Source organism: Elgaria multicarinata, chromosome 2 (assembly GCF_023053635.1).
Source record: "Elgaria multicarinata webbii isolate HBS135686 ecotype San Diego chromosome 2, rElgMul1.1.pri, whole genome shotgun sequence".
NCBI classification, from domain to species: Eukaryota; Metazoa; Chordata; class Lepidosauria; order Squamata; family Anguidae; genus Elgaria; species Elgaria multicarinata.
Window position 1 is genome coordinate 118,514,482 of NC_086172.1, and position 24,309 is coordinate 118,538,790.

The following is a 24,309-nucleotide window of genomic DNA, read 5'->3' on the forward strand; positions in this document are numbered from 1 at the left end:
TTATTACATTTTTATACCGTCCAATAGCCGAAGCTCTCTGGGCGGTTTACAGAAATTAAAACCATGAAGAGCATAAAAACAACCAACAATTTAAAAAACACAAATACAAATACAATATAAAATACAATATAAACACTGTTAATTCAACAGGTTATAAAAGTGTCAAATAAACATCCTCAAGCACAATTATAATCATGTTAATGTCATACCAGCAATTGATATAAGATTGTGAGGAGGAGACATAGCTCAATGGTGGAGCATACGCTTTGAATGCAAAAGGTCCCAGGTTTAATCCAAGTGTCTCCAGGTAGGTCTGGGAAAACACCTGCCTAAAACCCAGGAGAGCCACTGCCAGTCAGTGTTGACAATACTGTGATAGATAGACCAGTGGTCTCACTGAGTATAAGGCAGCTTCCTATGTTCCCACGCCTACAACATATCCCAGGAAACCCAGTGGTTTGCACACAATCAGTCAGTCAATCAATCAATCAATCACATTTATTGCATTAATCCTTGGACCTTAGCAGGGTTTGCACACAATGCTATTCGTCACTCATCTCACTATTAAAATATTTCTACAGCTATGAAGTGTTTGGGCATTTAAAGTCTGATCTGTGTTTCATTAACCTAAAGCGTTCTGAAACCAGACTTAGTTGATGTCAGTGCTTCTTTTCTACTTTAGAGAAGATTATACTCATACTCATTGGTATGTGTGGGTCTTGCTATACATGTTTGTTTCTTCCAAGACAAGTTATTTTTCTGCTCTGGGTCAAAGTCACTCTCATGCATATTTTAATAGCCAATAGACATATTCAGCAAGAGTTTATGGTATAGTCCTCTTGGGACTGTATTGCTTTAGAGTGTAGTGGGGCATTGCATTAAAAAAACCAACAACCATAAATTTGCTACCCTGGGAAAACTAACATATTAGAAACAGAGGAACTAGTAGAAGTCTATGAAAGAAGAAATCCAAAGGTTCTTGCATTGTTATACCATCTACCTTGAACCTTAGTAGATAACACTACATCTATAAGCGCTGTTTTCCTTTCCAGTACTATTCAAACTATTGCAATATTCTATAGTTGAGTGGGCAACACAAGCCCCCTATTGTGGCCCCTGCGCCCCCTGCTGCCCACACAATTGGTGGGAGGTGTTTTGAAGAAAATGGCATCTATAGCAGCTATGGAGTGCCAAAAAGGTCAAAATTTGCTTGTTTGCAAGTTCCAGCACTCCATAGTGGCTACAGGCTCTATTTTTTAAAGAACAAATTGTGTGCCCACAGGGGTGCAGCTTGGCGGTGGGTGGGCGGGCCCAGGAGGCCAAAAATGGTCTTCAGACCTCCCACAGTTAGCCACCCACGTTCTGTAGAACGGATGGTATTCAAAGATTCCCCCCTTACTCTTCCCTGCCCCACTAGGGTGGCCACTTATGAACCACCAAAAAAACATGAAAACAATAAAATGCAACAAATCCAAACAAAACTGAAACAACACTAATGAAATACACAAGAATAAATGGGAACAGGGCCTATGCAACGCTGAAGTTAATGAAAAGTGCTCCTGGCCAACTACAGCTATCCCTAGTGTTTTTATAGGGCCAGATTTTAAATGTTTTCTAAGAACTTCGTTAATTTATCTGCCCTTTCACAGTCTGTATTATTTTATTTTATTTTGTTGTTGTTTCTGACTGCCAGGATGGTCAATGGAAGTGGTAAAGGAAAATGCCTTCTTTTGTGATTCTGTCTGATGGTCCCTGTTGCTCCTGTGTCTGCAGCTGTACCAGCATAATTAGCTTCCTTATGTTGGCAGTAGTCAAAACTAAGTCTACAGAAAGTATTTAGGGGATATTCTTGTTAATACAAAAAGTAAATAACATTGAAGTTGATCTTTGCCTCTCTTCTTGCATCTCCCCCCAAAGTGCTTAAATGGTGGACTGTTTAAAACCATAGAACAAACCTATTTTTGTTTAAGTTCGCATTTTATCCTTCTATATTGAACCAAAAGTGTATTTTCCTTTCTATTTGTGCCCATTTTGTGTCAAGTTTATGAATTTGCCTCTCTTTACTTCATTTCCCCCCTGAAATTGTGGCACTAGACTGGTTTTCTGTTTGTTGGCCTAGTCTGAATTAATATGAAGCTTAAGCTGCCTTTTGGAAAGAGATGTAGGGAAGAAGCAAGCTAGGTTAGCTGAGTTTTAAAACCCTCTAGTGTGCCTTCCACTCTTTCTTTCTGTTTTTCCCCTCAACATACCTGAATGTACTTTGTGGTTTGCTCATGACCTGAGAATACATAGAACATTCTTACATTTAGCAGAGTTTGTTGTCTTGTCAGAAAAGTAGTCTTTTAAAAGATAGTTTTTTCTCTCTCCCCAAAGTAGTTAAGGTGTTTATTAGAGTGATCTGATAGGTCTTAACTATGGAAATTTTTGTTCTATGTATTGTTTCCCTGTTACACCTTAACAAGCCCTTCATTTGATCTCCCATCTTTCTTTTTACAGAAATGGAGCAGTGTGAGCAATCCACTCTTTCTCCCGTTGATCCCACCTCAGTCACAAGGCTTCACCGCAATTGTCTTGACCTATGATCGGGTGGAGAGTCTTTTTAGAGTCATCACTGAAGTCTCAAAGGTGCCAAGCCTTTCCAAGTTGTTAGTCGTTTGGAACAACCAGAATAAAATTCCACCAGAAGGTAAGTTGTAAGAAGCCCTTAACAACTTGAGACCCAATACATTTTGGAGACGACTTTTGACCCTACTATTAGTGCATCTGGTTTTGTATGAGAAGAGCACTGGGAGAAGCATTCTTTGTGATTGTCCATCAGTTGTGAAGCTCTGTTTCTTTATGAATTCTCCCCAAGTCTAAGGCTTTCAACCATCCTTCCCAAATGTGGTGCCCAACCTGGGTGATGGGGGCTAGAGATGATGGGAGTTGAAGTCCATGTTTGCTTTTTAGTCCCCAGTGTTTGAGTTGGTTATGGGAAATAATATCTTTAAATGTATTAATTTATTTATAACCATTGTGGGTAAAAACAAAATAGAAATCCAAAGAAATATGTTATGGAGTGGTTCAAGGCACTGTTTCTCTAACTCATACAACAATTTCTCTTTCCTAGTCTCCTTAAGCAAGTTATGCAATTTCCATGATCAGGTTTTCAGAATCACAAACTGGGTCACTCAGTTGGCAAGTTGTGAAATGTTACTATAAAAGGAAAATATGCACTTAAAATAAAATAATGGGTGCTGCTCTTTACAGCCATAAACTCAAAAGCAACCACTGATGTATTTGCCAGTGGAAGTTTTTATTCTTTGCCAAACCAGTCATGAAAAATTTATCAATTGTTGAACAGTTAGGTTTCCGCTAAGGAGCAACTCTGGTGTGTCACAGCGCATTTCTTTTCCAAGCACTATTCATTACTTTTACTATTTCGTTGTGCTATTATTCTTATGAATAGAATGAATTCTACCTAAAATAAATTCAAGTATTAATTAGTTAGTTAAAGAAACTAACTTTTAATGTAATTTAATTAACAATACATTTCGAATATCTCATGAAAGCACAGCTTAAACTAGGGAATGGAGAACGCATGGAGGGCTTGCCCCGCAAGTTCGCCCGGCCCTGTTCTAGTGAGCTGGGCCGGATGAGTGCTCGGCAAAGACCACTTTGCAGGGCCATCAGAAAGTATGCAATTTCCCCCGGCACACCATTAGCATGGTTGGGGGAACTGCACACTTTCTGGAGGCCTCGGAAAGCACGCTTTATCTCCCCCCACATGCCAATCGGGGCCTCAAAGGCCCTCTTAATGCAAGGTTAAGAGGGCCTTTAAGGCCCTGATCAGCACGGGGGAGGCGGGGGATGCAATTTCCCCAAGACTGGGGTAGTCACGTATTTTTCCCCTCAACTCTAATGGCAGCCACAAATTGCATGTTTTTCTACCAATACTAAACAAAGGGAATGTTCATTCTTTGCACCGATGGAATTTACAAGTCTAGCTTATATTTTAATATCTTCTGTAATATAAATGTATAACCTGATATATTGTATACATTTGATTTCCTTGATTTCAAATGTATGAGAGTGGTTTGGAAAGTAACAGCACTTCTTTACTTACATCTTCCTTCTTATAATAGCCATCTTTCATCTTACTCTGTTTGCGTGAATTTATTTTATTTATTTATTTATTTATTTATTTATTGCACTTATATACCGCTCCCATAGCCAGGGCTCTCTGAGCGGTTTACAGAAATTCTAAAATTAAGATAAAAATGAGTATACAAAATTTAAAATTCTAAAACATTCTAAAACCATTAAAAAAAACTAAACATGTGGGTGATTAAGATGTGCCACCATATGCCTGGGCAAAGAGGAAAGTCTTAACCTGGCACCGGAAAGATAGCAGCGTTGGTGCCAGGCGAGCCTCGTCAGGGAGATCATTCCATAGTCTGGGGGCCACCACCGAAAAGGCCCTGTCCCTCGTTGCCACACTCCGAGCCTCTCTCGGAGTAGGCACCTGGAGGAGGACCTTAGATGTTGAACGTAGTGACTGGGTATATTCACATCGGGAGAGGCGTTCCATCAGGTATTGTGGTCCCAAGCCGTGTAAGGCTTTATAGGTCAAAACCAGCACCTTGAATTGGGCTCGGAAACATACAGGCAGCCAGTGCAAGCGGACCAGAGCAGGTGTTATATGATCGAACCTTCTGGTTCCTGAAATCAATCTGGCCACTGCATTTTGCACGAGCTGCAGCTTCCGAACCGTCTTCAAAGGCAGCCCTACGTAGAGCGCATTGCAGTAATCTAACTTGGAGGTTGCCAGAGCATGGACAACTGAAGCCAGGTTATCCCTGTCTAGATAGGGGTGTAGCTGGGCCACCAACTGGAGTTTGTAAAAGGCACTCCGTGCCACTGAGGTCACCTGAGCCTCAAGTGACAATGATGGATCTAAAAGAACCCCCAAGCTATGAACCTGCTCCTTCAGGGTGAGTGCAATCTCATCCAGAACCAGTAGAACACCCCCCATCCTGTCAGCGGAGTCACCTACTAATAGCATCTCAGTCTTGTCTGGATTGAGTTTCAGTTTATTAGCCCTCATCCAGTCCATTGTCGCAGCCAGTTTCAACACATCCACAGGTCCAACACATCCACAGCCTCTCCTGCTGAAGATGAAAAGGAGAAATAGCTCTGCGTGTCGTCAGCATACTGATGACAGCACACTCCAAAGCTCCGGATGACCACACCCAGCGGCTTCATGTAAATGTTAAACAACATGGGGGACAAAACCGACCCCTGCGGGACCCCATACTTGAGAGTCCACAGGGCTGAGTAATGTTCCCCAAGCACCACCTTCTGTATCCGACCCGCCAAATAAGAGCGGAACCACTGCAGAGCAGTACCTCCCACTCCCAGCTCAGTGAGTTGTCCCAGAAGGATACCATGGTCAATGGTATCGAAAGCCGCTGAGAGGTCGAGGAGAGGATATTAAAATAAGAAGGCAATTTGGCAGGGGCTAGGAACAGCATGGATTAATCTCTGCTGATGGACAATACCACCAAACAGGAGTGGGGTGGGGGAAGTTATTAAACCAAGCTATCCCCTCAGAAATCCTCCAAACCTTGACCTGCAAAGTGATGTAAAGGAGGTATGCTGTGACATGTTTGCTAATCACTTTAAGGATAAAGCCACTCACAATCCCTTCAACCTTGCTGCTACAAACTGTGCAGCACAGTTTGGGGACGTATACAGAGCACTGTCTGTAGTCCTTGAGTTGAGTTTCAATTACAGTATGATGATGTAGACACGGTACTTGGAAGCGTCAGCCTTACCGTTTGTTTACTTGCCCGTTGCCTCTCTTGGCTTATTATATCTAGCAGAAGAGGACTGACTTTGCTGTGCAGGAAGTTACAAATGCTTGGAGTGGTATCCAGTTAAGTATTCCCATCAGTGAAACTGCTTCCCCCTTCCTACCTGTAGCCCCCTGCACACTTTCAAAATCTGTTCCAGAGCAAATTTAGGGGGTCCCCTGGAGCAGATTGGGAGGGGCACAAACTGCACTGTGGAGGAGAGAAAGAGAAAATCCTGTCACACAATGTTTGATTTTACGTTAAAAGAGTTAGCTGTGAGGTTACTCCTAAAGTTAAGCCTTCTGAACACCAAGTAGTGTAACATGAACTGGCTGGTTGTGAAAATCCCCTTCTTTGTCAAGGAGCTTCAGTGGGTACTTTCTGGGCAACTCCAGGAACTTTTGAATGAGGTTGATAATTTGAATCTATTCCAGACTAGTTTGGGGATGGAGTTTGGCACCAATTGCCATGGTTGTAGGCTGGCAGTAATTCTCCACCCCCCACTCTTCTTCATGAAAGTTGAGGAGAGACTATCAGGGGATATACAGAGGAGGGCAAAAATCACATTACTTTTGGGTGGGTGTACTTTTAGGCATTGTGGCAAGGGTAGGTTTACCTTTTTTCTTTAATTTTAAGAATGCTAAATTACTCCTGCTCCAAACTCTTTAAAATGAAGTCTCTGGGAACAACGCTGTGTGATAATTAATTAACTCATGGTTGGTCATTACGTTTTATCTGTAGTTTTATGTCACTGTTTTGCCACTTTTTTACTCTGGCATGTCCTTCCAAGGGGTATTTGCAAAGTTAATTGATTTTTAACATTGTGGTAAGATTTTTAGCGGGTTGATGAATTGTTTTCCATCTCTCCACATTTTTGGATTGATATTTTAGTATGTTTTATTCTTGATATATTGCGTTACTTTTCTACACTGTTCTGGACCCCACTTTTGGGGTGAAGGGGGGCATAGCATTTTAAAATAAATAAATTGTATAAATGCGTTGTTACAAAATGTGCAAATGGCTTGTAACTTGAGAACTATACAGAGCAATCACTGGGTGTCTTTAGATCAGGTGGCTTCTTGCTATCTCTCCCCTACCACTGTATGTTCATTTATTTAATCTTGAGGTTTGTATGAAGCCAAACTAATTGATAGCAAGTTGGATATTTCCAAGGAATATTTAACCATTTAAAATTTCTGTTCATTACAATAGTTTATAGTAAAACCCTTTATTGGTTTATATACTATTGAAAACATCTTTAAATAGTTGATGTGAAAAATAATTGGCCATGAAGGTCATAGGTTTGTTTCCTTACTGAGAGTTATCTAGCTTTGCTTTCTAATAGCTATGTATTTTAATAACTTTCTTATGTGACCGCCAGCTACCCCCTTCAACTATGTATTTTTAACACTTGGATAGCTTGTGGAATCTCCTGGTCTGCTGTCGAGGGGTTTAATTTAATTTGTTTTAATTCAAATGCATACAGTTCGTTCCACCTAGCTCTCTGGTAGGACAGCAGAACTTGGCTTCACTAAGTCTTTCATTCAGTCTGTCTATTACGGCTTCTAATCCTTGGACTTCAAAGCTTCTGCCATTTATAGCCTATTAAAGCCAGGAAGTTTCTGATGGATTAGGACAAGGAATGAGTTTGAAGTTAGTAATGCACACCGCTGTCAACGATAAGGTCTGGTTTATTACCCTACGGTAGTATCTGCACTTTTACGGCTATTCTCTTTTAATTGGTTATAGTAAAGCTGGGACCGTTAACCTGGTTGAGTATCAAATGCAGGATATCCTGACCATTGCTGTATAAGGAACACATTTCTGGCTTTGAGCGAAGTCAGGTACGGATTCTGTTATTTGAACCAGTTGTATTTTTGTTATGCACGGGTGAAAACTAGGAGAACATCAAAGGTAATTTTTGCTCATGATGTCCCACAGTAAATTCAGGTTTGAACTTGGCTCTTGATATTTGGCTAGTGCAATGGTAGATAAAAAGGCACTTAGCTTCTCCACATGCCATCACCACCACCACCCACTTCCCCATTATTGGTCCAATAATTATAAATGCAATCCTTTCTTTATGTATTATTACTACTCAATTTGTAACTCAGGTATATAATTAAAAATGTGGCTGTTTGCTTCACAGTCTGAAAAAAAATAAGGGAAACTAAATGAATTCATGCTGGCATTCACTGGAAGAAGTAAAATTAAAGGCAATTTTAAAGTCCCTTTGGTATCTTCATGGCCTCTTGACAATTGCTGAGGTGTACCTGTTTTGTTTTACTTTACAACCAGTTAATACTACCGAACATATTATAGGATAGTAAATTATGTAAAACAAAATCATACAAAACCTTGATTGACAAAAGTTAAAGCTTTTCAGTGCAAGAAGTACAGAATGTTTCCTTTGTCACTTTAATCAATTAAAACCCAAGGAACAAAATATATATTTGTAATGTGTTCCAAAATTTAACAAATGCACGTCCTTCCTATCAAGAAAGTCAGCAATACCACCTCCATTTTAGAAACCTAATGGGTTGCTCTATGAAAATATCAAAAATAAGGGACGGTTGAGCTATGTTGTGTTATGTGTTGTGGCAGCTTTTAGGTACACTACAGTATAGTGTTACAGAATAAGAAAACTAGGGCTATCCCATAGCCTTTATGTACTTCGTGCTAAAGTATTTAATATGTTACACCCATGCAAACAACTTGTGCACCAAGAAAAATGGAATTATGTGGCCTCCTTAATAAGGCAAATTGAGAAAATTTACATAATTTCTTTTATTTTTGCATAATTTGTTTTGCAGCTGGCAAAGGGGAGCTAGGAGGCACTACAGTGATGTGCTGTGTGTTTTGGTGCTTCTTGTCTGCTTGCATATCTGTATGTAAGTGCCAAACACACCATCAATTTCCAGTATACTCTCCCCATGATAAAACTGGCCATCTCCCGTGGAACTATCTACCTCTTGGGGAAGAAGGGGTGTGTGAAACAATATGCCAATTAAATGGCTGCCATACTACCTTGTGAGATAGGTCTCATGCACGTATCTTTTTGGCTACTGGTGAACCATGGTTTGCGAATTGAGAGCCAGCCTTTTAATTAATTTATTTGAATTGTGGCTGTCTGCCTTCCTACAGCAAAGACTACTCAAGCAGCTTGCACTAAACTGTAAATCATAAAATACAACAAAGGGATGTGAACTCCCATTCCTTCCCCTATCGCTTTTTAGTTATTTTCCCCTCTCCCTTTCCCAATATTAACCATGGTTTCACGTTACATTGACACCACTCATCATTCCCTTGTAAACCAGAATGTTTTGAAGTAGGTTTGTTAGCCAGGCTTATGAGGCAACCTGGTTTGTGTTAGTCATAGGGCATGGCTAGATGAGGGGGGTGGAGGAGGAGGATCTCGCGATATGATGATCGCAAGATCCTTCCCCTCAGTCTACACATGGCGCACGACATCCTGGGAGGAAGAGGACGTCGCACCCGCCATTCCCCACCCCACCCCAGTAATGAGCGCAGGAGTGCTCTTGCGCAAAAGGTAAGTTTTTGTGTTTTTTGTTTTTAAAAAAAACCTCCCACTACCCACCCAAACCCCAATGGGCACGGAGCTCCTGAGGCGCCCTGTGCACGGTTCCTGGCTCCTTGTGGTTACACGTGAGGAGCCGGGACGAAAACAGGATGCCCGGTCACACATCCTGCGGTCTCGGGATCATCCAGTGAATGCGGGAAAAGTCGGGATTAAAGTGTAGGGCGATATCCCGGGGAAAGGGAGGGATTACCCCTCCCTGCTCCCGGGTATCCCTGTGCGTCATGTGGACACACATGGACGATCCCGGGGCGATCCCCTAGATATTGCCCTGTCTAGCTATGCCCATTGTTTGCATTGGCACATGAGCATCCCTAAACTCACCTCAAAAGCACTCAAGAATTTATGCACATAAAGCACCTACTCCACCTCCTTTGCCTGCTCAAAACTCCCCATTAATTTGCCTTGGGGCATGGGAAAGGCAGAGAAGGAGGCAGCCTCTGGGGGGCATTTTAGTTAGGGGAAACTATGCACATTTTCTCATCAGGGATGCTGGGACCAGGTAACGGAGCTTGTTTGCCTTCCCTCTTGTTTAAATAAAAGTTAATGGAGAGCCTGAGGGGGAGGCAGGTGATTACGAGATGGGGCAAACAGAGTCCTGCTCATAGCAGGCTACACATAGGGCTGGGTTCACTCCCTTTATTTATTTATTTATTTATTTAAAGCATTTTTATAGCACCGCCTCACCATTTCTGGCATCGAGGCGCTTTACAATAACATATAAAACAATTCCATTAAAACCCTCAACCCACATTAAAACAATTCCATTAAAACCCTCACCCTCAAACCATTAAAATTATTATTATTATTATTATTATTATTATTATTATTATTTCTATACCACCCCATAACTGAAGCTCTCTGGGCAGTTTACAAAGATTAAAACATTAAACATTAAAAATCGATATACAAAATTTAAAACCATAGAAGCATAAAAACAGATGACATATAAAGATAATATACATTTAAAAACAACTTTAAATTCTCAGCTAGGCCTAAAGATAGATCTGGGGTCAATTAAAAACTCAACATATGCTGTTAAATGCCTGGGAGAAGAGAAAAGTCTTGACTTGGCGCTGAAAAGATAACAATGTTGGCACCAGGTGGGCCTCGTCGGGAGATCGTTCCATAATTGGAGGGGGGGGCACCACCAAGAAGGCCCTCTCCCTTGTTGCCATCCTCCGAGCTTCCCTTGGAGTAAGCAGCTGGAGGAGGACCTTAGATGTTGAGCGTAGTGTACGGATAGGTTCATGTCAGGAGAGGCGTTCCATTAGGTATTGTGGTCCCAAGTCGTATTCTGCTGACAGGCCTTCAAAGGTACTTGCATTTGTGGGAGTCCCAATCAAATGCTGGAGAGATACCCCTACATGTAACATGAGAGGAAAAGAATATATGCTTGCTCTCAATTTAGCAAACCATGGTTTACAGCAGGGTTGCAGAACTTCTGGCCCAGGGGCCAAATCTACCCCACCTAGGGTCCTAGTGTGGACCTCTGGGGTTCCCTAGGCAGCCACTTCCCCTGGCCCCACCCCTTTCTTTGAACTGTCAACTCTTTGGTGATTTCCCAGGTTTTGCATGTTTTTCCCCATTCTGAAAGATTAAAATGCCTCATCAAAGGCTTAGTTGCTGGCAGTAAAAGCTTTAAGATGCTGGTATTTTTGGGGCCCAAGCGCCACTGGAATCCAGCCCCTGAGAGCTTCTTCAAAACTGAATCCGGTCCTCTGGATGAAAGAGGTACAACACCCCTGGTTCACAGGAACTTAGTCTTACATCGGCATGGGCCATCTGATGCTAAATGTTGAACAAATTAAGTTCATTAGCTCATTTAGCCTTGATTTATAAACTCATATTAAGCCATTTTAAACCATTTGATAAACTTGTCATTTTAAACATTTTATAAAATCTTAAAGAACCTGTGGGGATTGTTGGCCTCATGCATATACATGGGTAATTTGCAATCATTAGCTGTTTATGCAGTCTGTAAGGAGAATTGTCAACTCAGCTGCAGCACCAACAAATGAATATGACTTTACATGTAGGATATTATTATTATTATTATTTTAAAAAATACTTCGGTTAGAAGCTTTGAAATGTTATAGGAGGAACTGATGATTTTCACTTAGTCTGCATTTACTAAAATAAATATTGTGGTCCAAGTGTCTGCTGCTGGAAATATTTGTGTAGGCAGAAATGTTATTATAATTCACCCATCTTATCCAGTACTCTTCATTAACATTTAAAGTTCAAGAAAATTATGCAGAGTGGATGGAAGTTTTCATAATGTAAGAAAACTTCTCTTCTATTTTACCACTACTAAGTGTTGTCAGCTTCTGTAACCAGGGCTGTATTGCTGCTACTTCAGGGCTCACTTCACTAGGGGTAATTATACCTCAATAAAATATAGATGATGCCATGAAGAACTAAAACAAATTATTCCTGCTCCATTGTAACCCTGCAATGCTGGCCGTGGTAGGCTATGGTTTTAGTTGTTTCTTTTGAACTAAGCGCAATGCATAAAATACAAAAATGTGTCCGTTTTGGTTTGAAATGGAATAACATGCTGGAGGTGGATATTATTATTACTTTTTTATCCCAACATCCCCTCAGGGAGCTCCAGATGGCATACGTGGGCGTAAGCCTTTTTTCCTCACAACAACTCTGTGAGATAAGCTAAATGAAGAGATAGTATTTTGCCTACTTACCGTTATTCAGTTATTAGGGGCTCTGAGTTGAGTTGTTATTTCTTACAATTGTTTGGCATTAAGGGACTATGCAAAAACAGACATATGGAAATTAAGTTGCCTACTGCTGTGGGTGAGTAGATTTTTTTTATTGATGCAATGAAAATTTGTTTCCGTTATCACAGTGTTGCAGTACGTGCTTCTGTGTCATGAATCAGAAGACCAATATTTCGTCCTCAGACTCGCATGTTTCAGGGAGAGTTCAACCCCATCCAGATTATTGCCCCTTTATGTAGCTTGTTGTGTGGTGGGGGTAACCTTGTGTGAACGTGGGATGGTAGCAGTAGTAGTATGTATGAAGTTGCATATGCAGAACATGTGCCCTACCATTGAACTAAGGCCCCGCTAGTAAGAATTAATTTATAAAGCATTTTTGTAAGACTTGCAGGGGCCACCTTGGAGTAGGAAACTAAAGCGATTATATTTCCAAAACCTCTCACTCTGTATTTCTTATTCCTTTTGGTCACCTTGGCCAATTCCGCCTTTCTTAAAACCCTTCCAAGGTAAACGTTCTTTTCATAGTTGTTTAGTGTGGTTTGGAAAAGGGTACAGTTTTCCTAAGGAAGCTGTCTCAGGTATTATGTTTGGATGCCAGCATCTGAAGTGTGCAGAACTTCATATGCTCTTTAGAAGTACTCTGGGTAAGCTATAAAATCAGACTCTCTCTAGTCTGATTTTGGACAGTCGGAGTATGGTTATCCATTGATGCTGTCTCTGTCAGGACAGCCCTTGTACTCTTATGCATATCTCCATAGTAAGCTGTCAGTGGTGGCAAATTCACACTTAGAGGTGTGCAGTCCTCACATATGAAGGGGCTCACATTCTCTTCAATGCACTCACATGCACTGGTGTAGGTAGAATGATATTTATGAATTGGATTCCACACTCTGAGAGACTGTTCTTAACAGTTCCTACTAAGTCTAGGATACAAGTTACTTTGACACATGTTGATCTCTTGCTCCTCTGTACTTTTAAAGGGTATGTGTAAATTGTGTAGCTACTGGTACAGAATTAAAAATCTTAAGAACATAAGAGCCATGCTGGATTAGACCAAGGGTCCATCTAGTCCAGCACTCTTGTTCACGCAGTAGCTGACCAGGAACCCACAAACAGAACATGGATGCAGCATGGGTTCCTTTTATTAGTATTACTTTTGCACACAGTAATGTTATTACCTTGATTTTTCAAATCCTCTGTATTTACAACAACGTATTCCAATCACTCACACATGTATACACAGAATCATAGGATTACAAGGCTGGAACGGAATCAATCCCATTGTTTAGTTTCCTTCAGGGTCTTCTATCTATTATCCAGATTAGCACCTGTAATCATATATAAATTAAATTATTATGACGCATGTGAATGTATATGTTATCATTACTAATGGGGATTTCTGAAAGAAAGAAAGAAAGAAAGAAAGAAAGAAAGAAAGAAAGCAAGCAAGCACTGAATAACAATAAAATAACAGTAAGTTAAGGAGTGGTGGCGACTCCTCTATAAACAGTCCATTCTGGTTGGTTTTCCCCACTGCAGGTATGGTGCCACCTGGGGGGAAACAGGGTTCCTGGAGTGGAATTCCCCAACTTTACAGGCTAGGGCAGCCCTGGAGGATATCTGGATGGGCAGATACTGTACTGTGTGATCAAACTAGCTCCCTCAGTCCCAGAGGCCTGAGGATGGGGAAGCCCTTAGTTCAAATAGGGCAATGACGAAAGTCAGTAGGTAAATTCATCTGTCCCAAGGATTGGCAGGGAATTGTGATCTGCCATCCAAAGAAATTGGAGAGGAACATTATAGGACAGATGGGTTCACCTGTCCAATGCAGGTAATGATATTTTCTTGCAAGAACTCAATGCAGGCCTGTGGGATTTTCATCCTGGACAGGTGGGGTGTAGGGTGCTGAAGCTAAGGCTTGGCAGCCTAATATGGCAGGTTGTGTGGGAATCTTAGGGCATCAGGAGAGGTTTGGTGACCACTCGTTGGCATCTTATGGTGATTGGCAAGTTCTGAGGCCTGATCCTCGATGGGCTGTGTTGCTCACGACTCAGGATATATATATATATATATATATATATATATATATATATATATAATATTTATTATTTATTGCATTTTTATACCACCCAACAGCCGAAGCTCCCTTGGCTTGCCTTGCCTTTGGGGTCCTCTCTGTCTCACCTACTCAGGGTTGTACAGCTCAGCTCTGAGCAGGGTTGAAATGGGGTGGTTCTCCCAAGCATGCAAGTGTGGAGCCGGGTTTTACCCAACTCCTGGCTTGGCCGAGTGGGTTGCCCAAAATGGCAGGCTAGTTGTCTAGAGAAAGGATTAATTAGATTCCTGCACTCTCACATGCAGATCCAGGGAGGTGTGAATGATCCAATTAAATAAAGATGCCCTAGTTATCCCAAGCTCCGGTGTGTGTGTCATTATCTCTCAGCTTCCATCTCTATCCACAAGTGCAAGCACATGTGAAATCAGCTTCCTTTAACTCTGAATGCATCTAACTCTCAATTCTAAAAAGGTTTTTTTTGGGGGGGGGATTGGTTTGTTATACTTATTCTTACCAGGGATTTCAATGAACTTTTATTCAGAAGGTTTGATCGGGTCCACTCTGCTTAGCTTCAACAGTGCTGCAGCCTCAGGTACTCCTGGGCCGAGAGACTTTGCCATTGAGATTTTTGTCAATGAACGATACTCTCCAGTGATTTTTAGCTTTCTAGATCTTTCCCCAGCACAATTAGATTAATTATATTTTAACTTCCTTTTTAATTCAGTAAGGGCATAATTCTACTCTTATTTAGAAGAAAAAAGTCCTGCATCTCCCACCACTCCACAATGTTTGGAGGTCTAGGACTTTTTTTTGCCTAAATATGCATAGGATTGCACCCTAGATTTGCTTTCCAGATTTTTCCTCATCAAAAACAACTTCCAATGCAATCAGTTGTTTCCCTTTCCCCTAAATTCTTCAAGCCCTGGAAGACAGAAACAAACTTCAAAGTGATCTTGATAGGCTGGAGTGCTGGGCTGAAAACAACAGAATGAAATTTAATAGGGATAAATGCCAAGTTCTACATTTAGGAAATAGAAACCAAAGGTACAGTTACAAGATGGGGGATACTTGGCTCAGCAATACTACAAACGAGTAGGATCTTGGAATTGTTGTAGATCGCAAGCTGAATATGAGCCAACAGTGCGATATGGCTGCAAGAAAGGCAAATGCTATTTTGGGCTGCATTAATAGAAGTATAGCTTCCAAATCACGTGAGGTACTGGTTCCTCTCTATTCGGCCCTAGTTAGGCCTCATCTAGAGTATTGCGTCCAGTTCTGGGCTCCACAATTCAAGAAGGACGCAGACAAGCTGCAGCGTGTTCAGAGGAGGGCAACCAGGATGATCAGGGGTCTGGAAACAAAGCCCTATGAAGAGAGACTGAAAGAACTGGGCATGTTTAGCCTGGAGAAGAGAAGATTGAGGGGAGACATAATAGCACTCTTCAAATACTGAAAAGGTTGTCACACAGAGGAGGGCCAGGATCACTTCTCAATCCTCCCAGAGTGCAGGACACAGAATAACAGGCTCAAGTTAAAGGAAGCCAGATTACAGCTGGATATCAGGAAAAACTTCCTGACTGTAAGAGCAGTACGACAATCGAATCAGTAACCTAGGGAGGTTGTGGGCTCTCCCACACTAGAGGCATTCAAGAGGCAGCTGGACAACCATCTGTCAGGGATGCTTTGGATACCTTCCAACTCTGCTATTCTATGATTCTATGATACTTTGCATCCTTTTGTATCTTCAGTTCCTGGCTATCTTATTAAATAATTATATTTCATTTACTTGTTTTGTCTAAATGTTGGTAGTAGACAAAGTGGAAAGCTACATGGAAAGCTTCTTTGAATTCATTTTAGTGTCAAAATACATGGTTTAATTTTCCTTTTTCAGTCCCTGCCTACTACAAGTATAAAACATAAAGAATTGAGGGGAGGGGAGGGAATAAACTGCAAGCTGGATACTGAACCAAGAATGCAAATTAAATATTTCTTACTTTTTGGTTCTTCTCAGAAACTGTTTGGCCCAAAGTTCGAGTTCCATTAAAGGTTGTACGAACCACAGAAAACAAACTGAGTAACCGCTTCTTCCCTTACGATGAGATTGAAACGGAAGCGGTATTGGCCATTGATGATGATATAATCATGCTGACATCAGATGAGCTGCAGTTTGGGTACGAGGTAAGAGAACTACTGCTTCTTACATGGTACAAGTTGACGGAGCTAAACACTTCTGGGGATGTATCCTCAGGTATTCCCCTCATAGCATATCTTGTCACAAGTAGTACCAAGATATACTATCAGAAAAGAAATGCTAGAAGCTAGCCTGACATTGCTGTGAATTTATAGAAAATATTATCTTTGCCTTTTGGCTCTCCCTCACCCATGGGTTTAGTGTAGTCCTTCCACAACTCATATACAATGTTAGTGCATGAAGATATATGCCCAGAGTTCCTGGAATGTGGAACTGATGGTCAGAAGCATCCTGGGAAATACTTGTAATTTTTATTTCTGGCCCTTTTTCTGGTGCTTCCAAATCCATCTTATGTGTATTTTCCATTGTATCTTCTACAGTTAAGTAGAAGTTCAATCTTCAATATATTTATTATTTAAGATATTTATAGGCCACCCTATAACACAATATTGCCAGAGTGACTTAACATAAAATAAAAAAGAAGAAATTCAATGACAACAGTAAGAATAAAACCGTAAACCATGATACAGCATAAAAGTTCAATAAGAAACAAAAGTGGAGAATGCATCAACACAGACTAAAAATAAGCAGTGAACTTGGAAAAGGCAGTGTTGTGAAAGCTCTCAAAGTCAAGAAGGATAGGAAATTAGTGCTGAACATTGCAGAAAAGTTAAGAACTCACAAAAAATCATTGGGCTAGGCTTGGAGCTGAGGATAAGAGATGAGTGTATGAAGAGATGTCAGAAAGCAGTGACAGGATAGAGATGGGGTCTAGTGGAAATGGCCATCTACCAGGTCCTGTTTTTTCCTTGATGTTTCCACAATTTTTGGGAAGGAGGTGGAAAAGTTCAAGATGAGAGTAGAAAACCGTGGCTTAGTAGAAAAATGTTCTTTTCTTCAGATTTTTCTCCATAATCATCAAGAATTTAGTTTGCGAGAATTGAAGTTATATGGGGTAGATTTGACAATTGACGTACTGGCTTAAGCAATAGTAAAATGTATGGGGAGAAAAGGGATTAAAACACCATGTGTGTCTCCAGATGGGAAAACTCTCCCATGGGGATTAGCAGTTATATGGGCAGCCAAGCTAATGTTTTCTTGTTCTAACAGAACATACAGATAGAAGGAATTGTAGCGCTCAAACTGGAGTGTATTGGCAGTGGAGAATGAGACAAGGGAACATGCAGCCTGACCCAGTTCTGTATCAGCCAGTCAGAGCCAATTCATATGTGTTCCTCCTTATAAGTATATGCCTATGATAGAGTTGCATCACTTCACAATGCGTGTGACAAATTGGTTGTTTATAATAAACCATAACAACAACAAGAAGAAGTTTTAGACTACAATTCCCATTATCCCTGACCATTGGCCATGCTGGCTGAGGGTAATGGGAGTTCTCATTCAAAACATCTGGAGGATGCCAGGGTAGGGAAGGCTGTTATGAACATTATTTTGACATATAAGCTTTCATTGAGTGGAGACGTCTTGACATAGCAGTGCTTTAAAATAAGCAGTCTCCTTGGGCAAGCCTCCAAGAGGACTGTTCCATGTTCCTTCCATGTTCCTTGCCTGAATATTTGAATAGGCTATAGATTCCTGTGTGTCTGGACTGCTGACATAAGATGGGCTGAAACAGCTGCAATTTTGGTGGATTGGCTGGATATGCTCTTTCTTTTTTCTTCTTTTTTCTTTTTGTCTGAAGAATTTACATCCTTTCTGTTTCTAGAGAAACATTCAGCTCACAATGTAAACTTTAATAAACAAAATATATTAAAAATTAATGATATTGTAGACCATTTAAGAGATAGGGGGATAAAGCTAGAATTTCCTTGAAAACTCAGGGAGAATAAAACACCAGCAGTTTGATAGGCCAAATAATGTTGAATTCTTAAAAAAAAAAGTCTTTGTGAGGTGGCTCAAAGAGGAGACAAAATGGCTCTCCCGTGCTGGGACTTCTACAACTCAAGGAGGCCCTCTCCTGTTTCCCAGCCAACCATATCTCTATTGTTGGAACCCAGAGGAGAGTTCCTTCAACAGATTTTATGCCTGGACAGGTTCATTTGGAAGGAGTTAATCCGTTAGATAAGCCTGATATCATTTGTGATCTGAAACCAATTGGAAGCCAGTGAAGCTGTTGCAGCAGGGATGTTGCGTGCTCCTGATAAGCTCTAGTAAGTTTTCTAGCTGCCATGTGCTGGACCAGCTGTCATGTTCTGGAAGAGCTTTGGCTATTGGGCGGTATAGAAATGCAATGAGTAAACTCTGAACATTTTTCAAAGGCAGTTTATTATGTATTGATTTACAGTAATTTTATCTAGAAGACATGGCACAAAAGGAAAAGGGAGCGGGAGGAAGGATGAAAAAAGTAAAACTCAGATACCAGTTCTTAGTTTCAAAGTTCTTATGAGTGTTCTTTCAGGCAGGAAAAGGCAAAGCAAGCTCCCTGCAGCTGTTCCTTCTCCGGCCCTTCTTCCCCTTGCTGTGATGTTCGTTCTGAGAGGCAAGGAGTGGAGCTTCATGTGGAGCACATTGCAGTAGCCCATTCTTGGTGTAACGCGTGTCCCCATGGCCAGATCTGCTTTCTCTAGGAAAGGATGGCATACCAGCCTAAGCTTGGACAAACATATTCCTGGGTATGGCCACCACCTGGGCAGTACTGCCAAATGGCAAACCTGAAACTTGGAGGTGGGTTGGAGGCAAACCCTATCCCATCCAGCACAGGTTGAATTATCACTCCGAGATCAGGAGTTCTACGCTCCAGGAGCACCTCTCTGTCTGGCTTATCCTTCTTATTTTTTGGGACCAATGTGACTCTTTTCATTGACAGATTGCTCCTTGGGGTGACACATGAACTAACAGCTTTGCTTCTGTTTTCTGCCAGCTTTCACATAAGGATTAACTAATATTTGATATTCCTGTGTAGCAGATATTCAGCAAGGTGTGCTTTTTCTTTGTATTGCTCACACACTTGTGCATTCTCCACCAGAAGGATCACGTGAGGCTACCTCAGAAATCTCTTCTGTCTTTCCTTGTGGTGAACTGGAGAAGCCTGGGCAAGAGTGAAGTGGGCCCTGCTCTTGTAACGCTCACGAGAGTAACTATAACAGCACTATAGCAGCAGGCTGTTCATTTTTAGGAATCATATTGATATCCTCAATTCCTTCCCCCAGGAAAGAAGAGAAAACATACAAGAAAGCAAAGCAGTAATCATAACAACTTTACATATATTTTTAAAGGAAAATTCCAAACAATGTAGAAAAGCCTCCATAAATAATCTTGTCTTCACACCCATTTGAAAAATAAGAAGACATGAACTCTGGCGGACAAGAATTTTTGTAATGATGTTACCACTATTTGAAAAATGTCCAGCTTTATTTCCTCGTTGATTTTAATTTCACGGTTTGATGGAACTTGGAGCACTGTGTCACTGCTTGAGCTCAACACACAGGAGGAATCATATGGATGTGATGTTCCTTTTCATCTCAGCAAGAGCAGGATAAGGGTTAACACACATTATAAATGGCGTGACTGAAGCGGTTGTTCGTGTGCCAGTAAGTAACATAGGACCTAACATAGGTCCCTTTGCCACCCATAGCCTATTTCAAAACAGTGCAATGCATATTGTGGAATGGATGGCTAAATTTGAGGGAAAGCTGGCATGCATAGACTTAAACTAAAACAAGAAAAGTTATATGAAATGTGTGTAGAGAACGCTGTCTTTGTTCTTGCCATTGTAGATAATGACAGTAAGCTGCAGCTGGCCTTTCATTTTAAAGGCAAAGAAGTGTTGCAAATGGGTTGAGTACTATCAAATATGCACTGCTGGTTCTTTATTGAATAGGGCACTTCATAGATGTTAATACCCCAATATGACTTATTATTTCATAGAATCATAGAATAGCAGAGTTGGAAGGGGCCTACAAGGCCATCGAGTCCAACCCCCTGCTCAGTGCAAAAATCCACCCTAAAGCATCTCTGATGCTTTATTTATTTTATTTTATTTATTTCATTTCATTTGTATGCCGCCCAATATCCGAAGCTCTCTGGGTGGTTCACAACAATTCAAACACAGAAGAAGAAAAATACGAACTACAACATTAAAACATTATACTACATTATAATAAAACATAGACTAAAATTGTTGAAAGTAAAAATAAAAAAGTTAATGTTAGGGAAGATGAGTGACTTCCTCAGGGTAACCCTGTGATTCTGCAGCTGAATTGGGAATCTGCAGCTCATAGTCCTACACTTGAACTTCTGGGTCCGTTTCACCTATTTTGTCTGACTTGTGTTGCCCAGATGCTTGGATTCTGAAACTGCCTGAACAACAGCCTGGATAGTTTTTGTGTGAACTTGGTGCCACTTGGATAGAGCTTCCTCTGTTTTGGCAGACACATCTGAGCCTTGCAAAAGCTGTTTTTTAAAACAATAATTCCCAATTTATAAAATAATCCTACAGTCTAAGGCAGTACCATACGGGGGATTTTAAAGAGCCTTATAAAACAGATCTGGAGTGATACAAAATTGTGTGTGTGTGTGTGTGTGTGTGTTTAAAGAAAGAAAGTTGAACCGAACACCAGTGTGGCCACTCTTTTTGTAGAGTTTCCTCTGTAAGGGAGCATAAAGGGAAATGTGTATAAATGCAGTTCCTACCTTCAACCCACAAATCAGTGGCTGCAGATCAGTCTTCCCTGGGCCAGAGTGTCTTTGACTTGCTTGACAGGCTTGAGCTGGCTACCAGATGTTTAACTTGTCCTCGGCCTGTGGTAATTTATTTATCTGTTTATGTATTTCACCAGGAAAGTATCTATTGGGTTTCTGAGTGGTTTGCAAGGGAATTCTGAGGGAACAGTAGCAGCGTATAATGTTACAGGAGGATTTCATTTTTTTAAAAGCGTCTTGCTTCAGTCAGGAGAAACATTTGGAAACGTGATGTTGGTAACGTTCTTCCTCTCCTTATTCTCCAGACCTTGTTTTTAAACATGTGGCTGAACTTTGTGGCAGCACAGGCTTGTCTGGCCATATCGATTAGGCTCTTTTATAATAAAAAGAAGAAGAAGAAGAAAAGAAGGGGGTTACTTTGATCTCTGTACACTTTCAGTCATAAAAATTAAAGTAACACTCAAAGTGTCAGACATTTTTTACTTGTTAAAAGTGAACTATTAGGGTCCCTCATGATTTATTGCATGGTGCAAAACTACTGAAGCAGGAGCAATATAGCCCCTATGCGCTGCTTAATTTAAGGAGGCATGGGCATATCTACAGCTCTGTGTGACTTGAAGGGACAGCTTTGTGAAAAGCAGGAGGACAGCTTTTCAGCATTGTGTTGACAGAAGTACTGACAGATACTGTACTGTGCTCTTAAATAGTTAGGACTATGCAACATTTCTACCCATTCATCAGCTGTTTCTGTTCCACTGATGCAAAAGATAAAAGCAAAAGAGCAAGGAAATGTAGCATGTATTCAGCTGATCATATTTTTAAAAAATGAAGGGAAGCCAGGGAACATTAGTTTTGCTCTAAACCAGGCTTTACGGCTGGAGCCTTCAGGAGGCAGGAAGTTACCTTTCTTTAGCCTTGACACTGTTTCGTTTAAAACCTGAGATTGAAATCTGTCTGAAAGTTTCATTGTAATTTATTCTGTTCTTCTGTGCCCCCAAATAAAACGTTGATAAGAGTTTAGAACTGGGGTGCAGAACCTCAGTCCCAGGGGCCACATCTGGTCTGATTGGGGGCCCAGACTGGCCCTCTGGGGTTCCCCAGATTTCCCCTTCCCTTTCCCCCAAACCATTGATTGTTTGGTGATTTTGTGCAGGGTTTTTGCACGTTTTTTGCGCAGGGTTTCTTTCCATTCAAAAGAAGTTGAAATACTTCACCTGAGACTTAGTAAGAGCTTTAAGCTAAAATATGCTGTTATTTTTGCCCCCCTTTTTGACATTGGTTCTGCCCCTTTTACCTTTGGCCCTGCTCTCCACTGGAATGTGGACCACAACAGCTTCTCTAAAATTGAACTTGACCTTCAGGCTGAAAGAGGTTCAGCTCCCGTGGTGTAGTACTTCAATATTCCATTGGATCCAAAGCCCCTTCATTCCCTTGAATGACCCCAAGATTGGGCCCCTCAACTATTTCAGCTTGGAGCTGGTGTGATTCATTCCCTCCCCCCTGAAACCAATTTTCCTCCCATTGAAATCAATGCAGGGCAGGCAAGGAGGACTTAAAATAATTTTTAAATCAACAGAATGAAGAGGAACTCCACTCCCCATACACTTCTTGCCCCGGTTGGCGCAAGCTGGCCGGTTTTGAGAGCAGCAGACAATCTGCCACTTTGCAAACAGCCTCCCTAACTAGGACGGCTCATCTTGTAAAGGCAGATTTCTTGTGCAGTTTGCACAGTGACAGTAAATGCTAAGTGCCAGTTGAGGCTGAATGGAAAGATTTCTCCTCTTGTTTTATCCCTAAGGTTCAACTTGGCCCACTTTCTGTACATTCATAGAAAAATAAGTCTGGCATGGAACAAAGCCAAAGTATATCAGGCAGGTATGGAAAACACTTTGGCGGCAGCTGTTGTCATCTTTACCTAGTTCTAATGCTCGTTGACATTCTGTCACTGGCTTTAACATTTGCCATTCTTCTGCCACAGTAATTAAGTAAGCACCATGTCTTATATGAGCCACAGCTGTTTTCCATATTACTCCAAACTTTCCATTGGATAGATTTTCTTAACTGAATATAGAAGAATATGCTTAACATATATGAATAAATACTACCTATATATGTGGCCACATGCTGCAAGGCTAAGAGTACCTGCATACTCGTTGTGACTGAGTCCTGGTGCCATGTTTCTTGATCCTGAAACTATAGTCTGGAGGCCAGGGATATGATGTTTGAATTGAGTTTCTGTCTTCTGCCCTTCAAGGCAGAAATAAGTAAGCTTTCCGTTTCCAAAGACTTCATATCCATTCTGACTTAGAAACGATGGGCTATTTATCGTTTCTGTCAGGATCACCTCATTCCTTCTCCATCATTATATAATGGATGCAGCTATGTTTTGGGTAGTTTCAAGTTAGCAAGAGACGTGGAAGTGATCATTTTGAATTATAAATGTATCACCTTTATACTTTGATACTGCAAATCTACTACACTAGCTTAAGCTATGATTACAATCAGCCTATACAATTTTCTAAAAGAATCAAACTTGCAGTGCAAAAAATTGCAGTGTATTTGTTAGAATGTCAGGCCTAGTCCCTTTCTGTGCTTCTATTTTCTAGAGTGACTTCGGTTTTACAGCCAGGGTGATGTGATGTTCTTAGTCCAGATAGTGGGCTCTAATAGGGGTGTGCATTGACTACAACATTCGATTTAGATCCTGCTTAGTTAGATTCTGAGGACACCCACTTTGACCCAGGTCTGAACCTGTATCTTGATTCAGAAATCCAAATCTTCATATCTCCCTCTGGCTGTCATTGGAAATTAACAGACATCTGCAACATTTTTCTTTTTGCCAGAATTTGATGAAATTTGCAGTCATAGTAGTTCTTTATTACACCTGCCAAAACCAAACAAATAGGTGTGGGGAGTTTGTGCTATGCACTTTTAAATTATGATTGTAAGAAAAAAAGAGGAGGAACTGCCAATGACTTTTTTAAATTTCTTGTCAAAATTGGATGAACTTTGCAGGAATAGTTTTCCCTCTGGAGGGGACCACACCTGTCAAGTTTTAGAAAAATAAGTGCAGGGAGCTTTGTGCAAGAGCAGCCTCTACAGTTTGGGGGTTTCCAAAAAGGATGTGCTTGTTCCCCTATTTTTTTGTGGGCAAGTGTAAAATAAAGTGCAGCGTAGAGATGGCCCTGATTAAAAAGCCTGCAATTTTCAGAAGGATAGGTGCAGCATTT

General features: G+C 41.0%; 1 protein-coding gene across 2 annotated transcripts in view; it reads left to right on the forward strand.

Moving 5' to 3' along the window:
• The window catches only part of EXT2 (exostosin glycosyltransferase 2), a 126,134-nt gene that overhangs the window by 84,575 nt on the left and 17,250 nt on the right, over nt 1–24,309 (forward strand). For both annotated transcript variants that reach the window (XM_063117444.1, XM_063117443.1), the window contains exons 9-10: nt 2,497–2,686; nt 16,238–16,404. In XM_063117444.1, the coding sequence (XP_062973514.1) occupies nt 2,497–2,686; nt 16,238–16,404 (357 nt within the window). The remainder of the gene's footprint in view (nt 1–2,496; nt 2,687–16,237; nt 16,405–24,309) is intronic.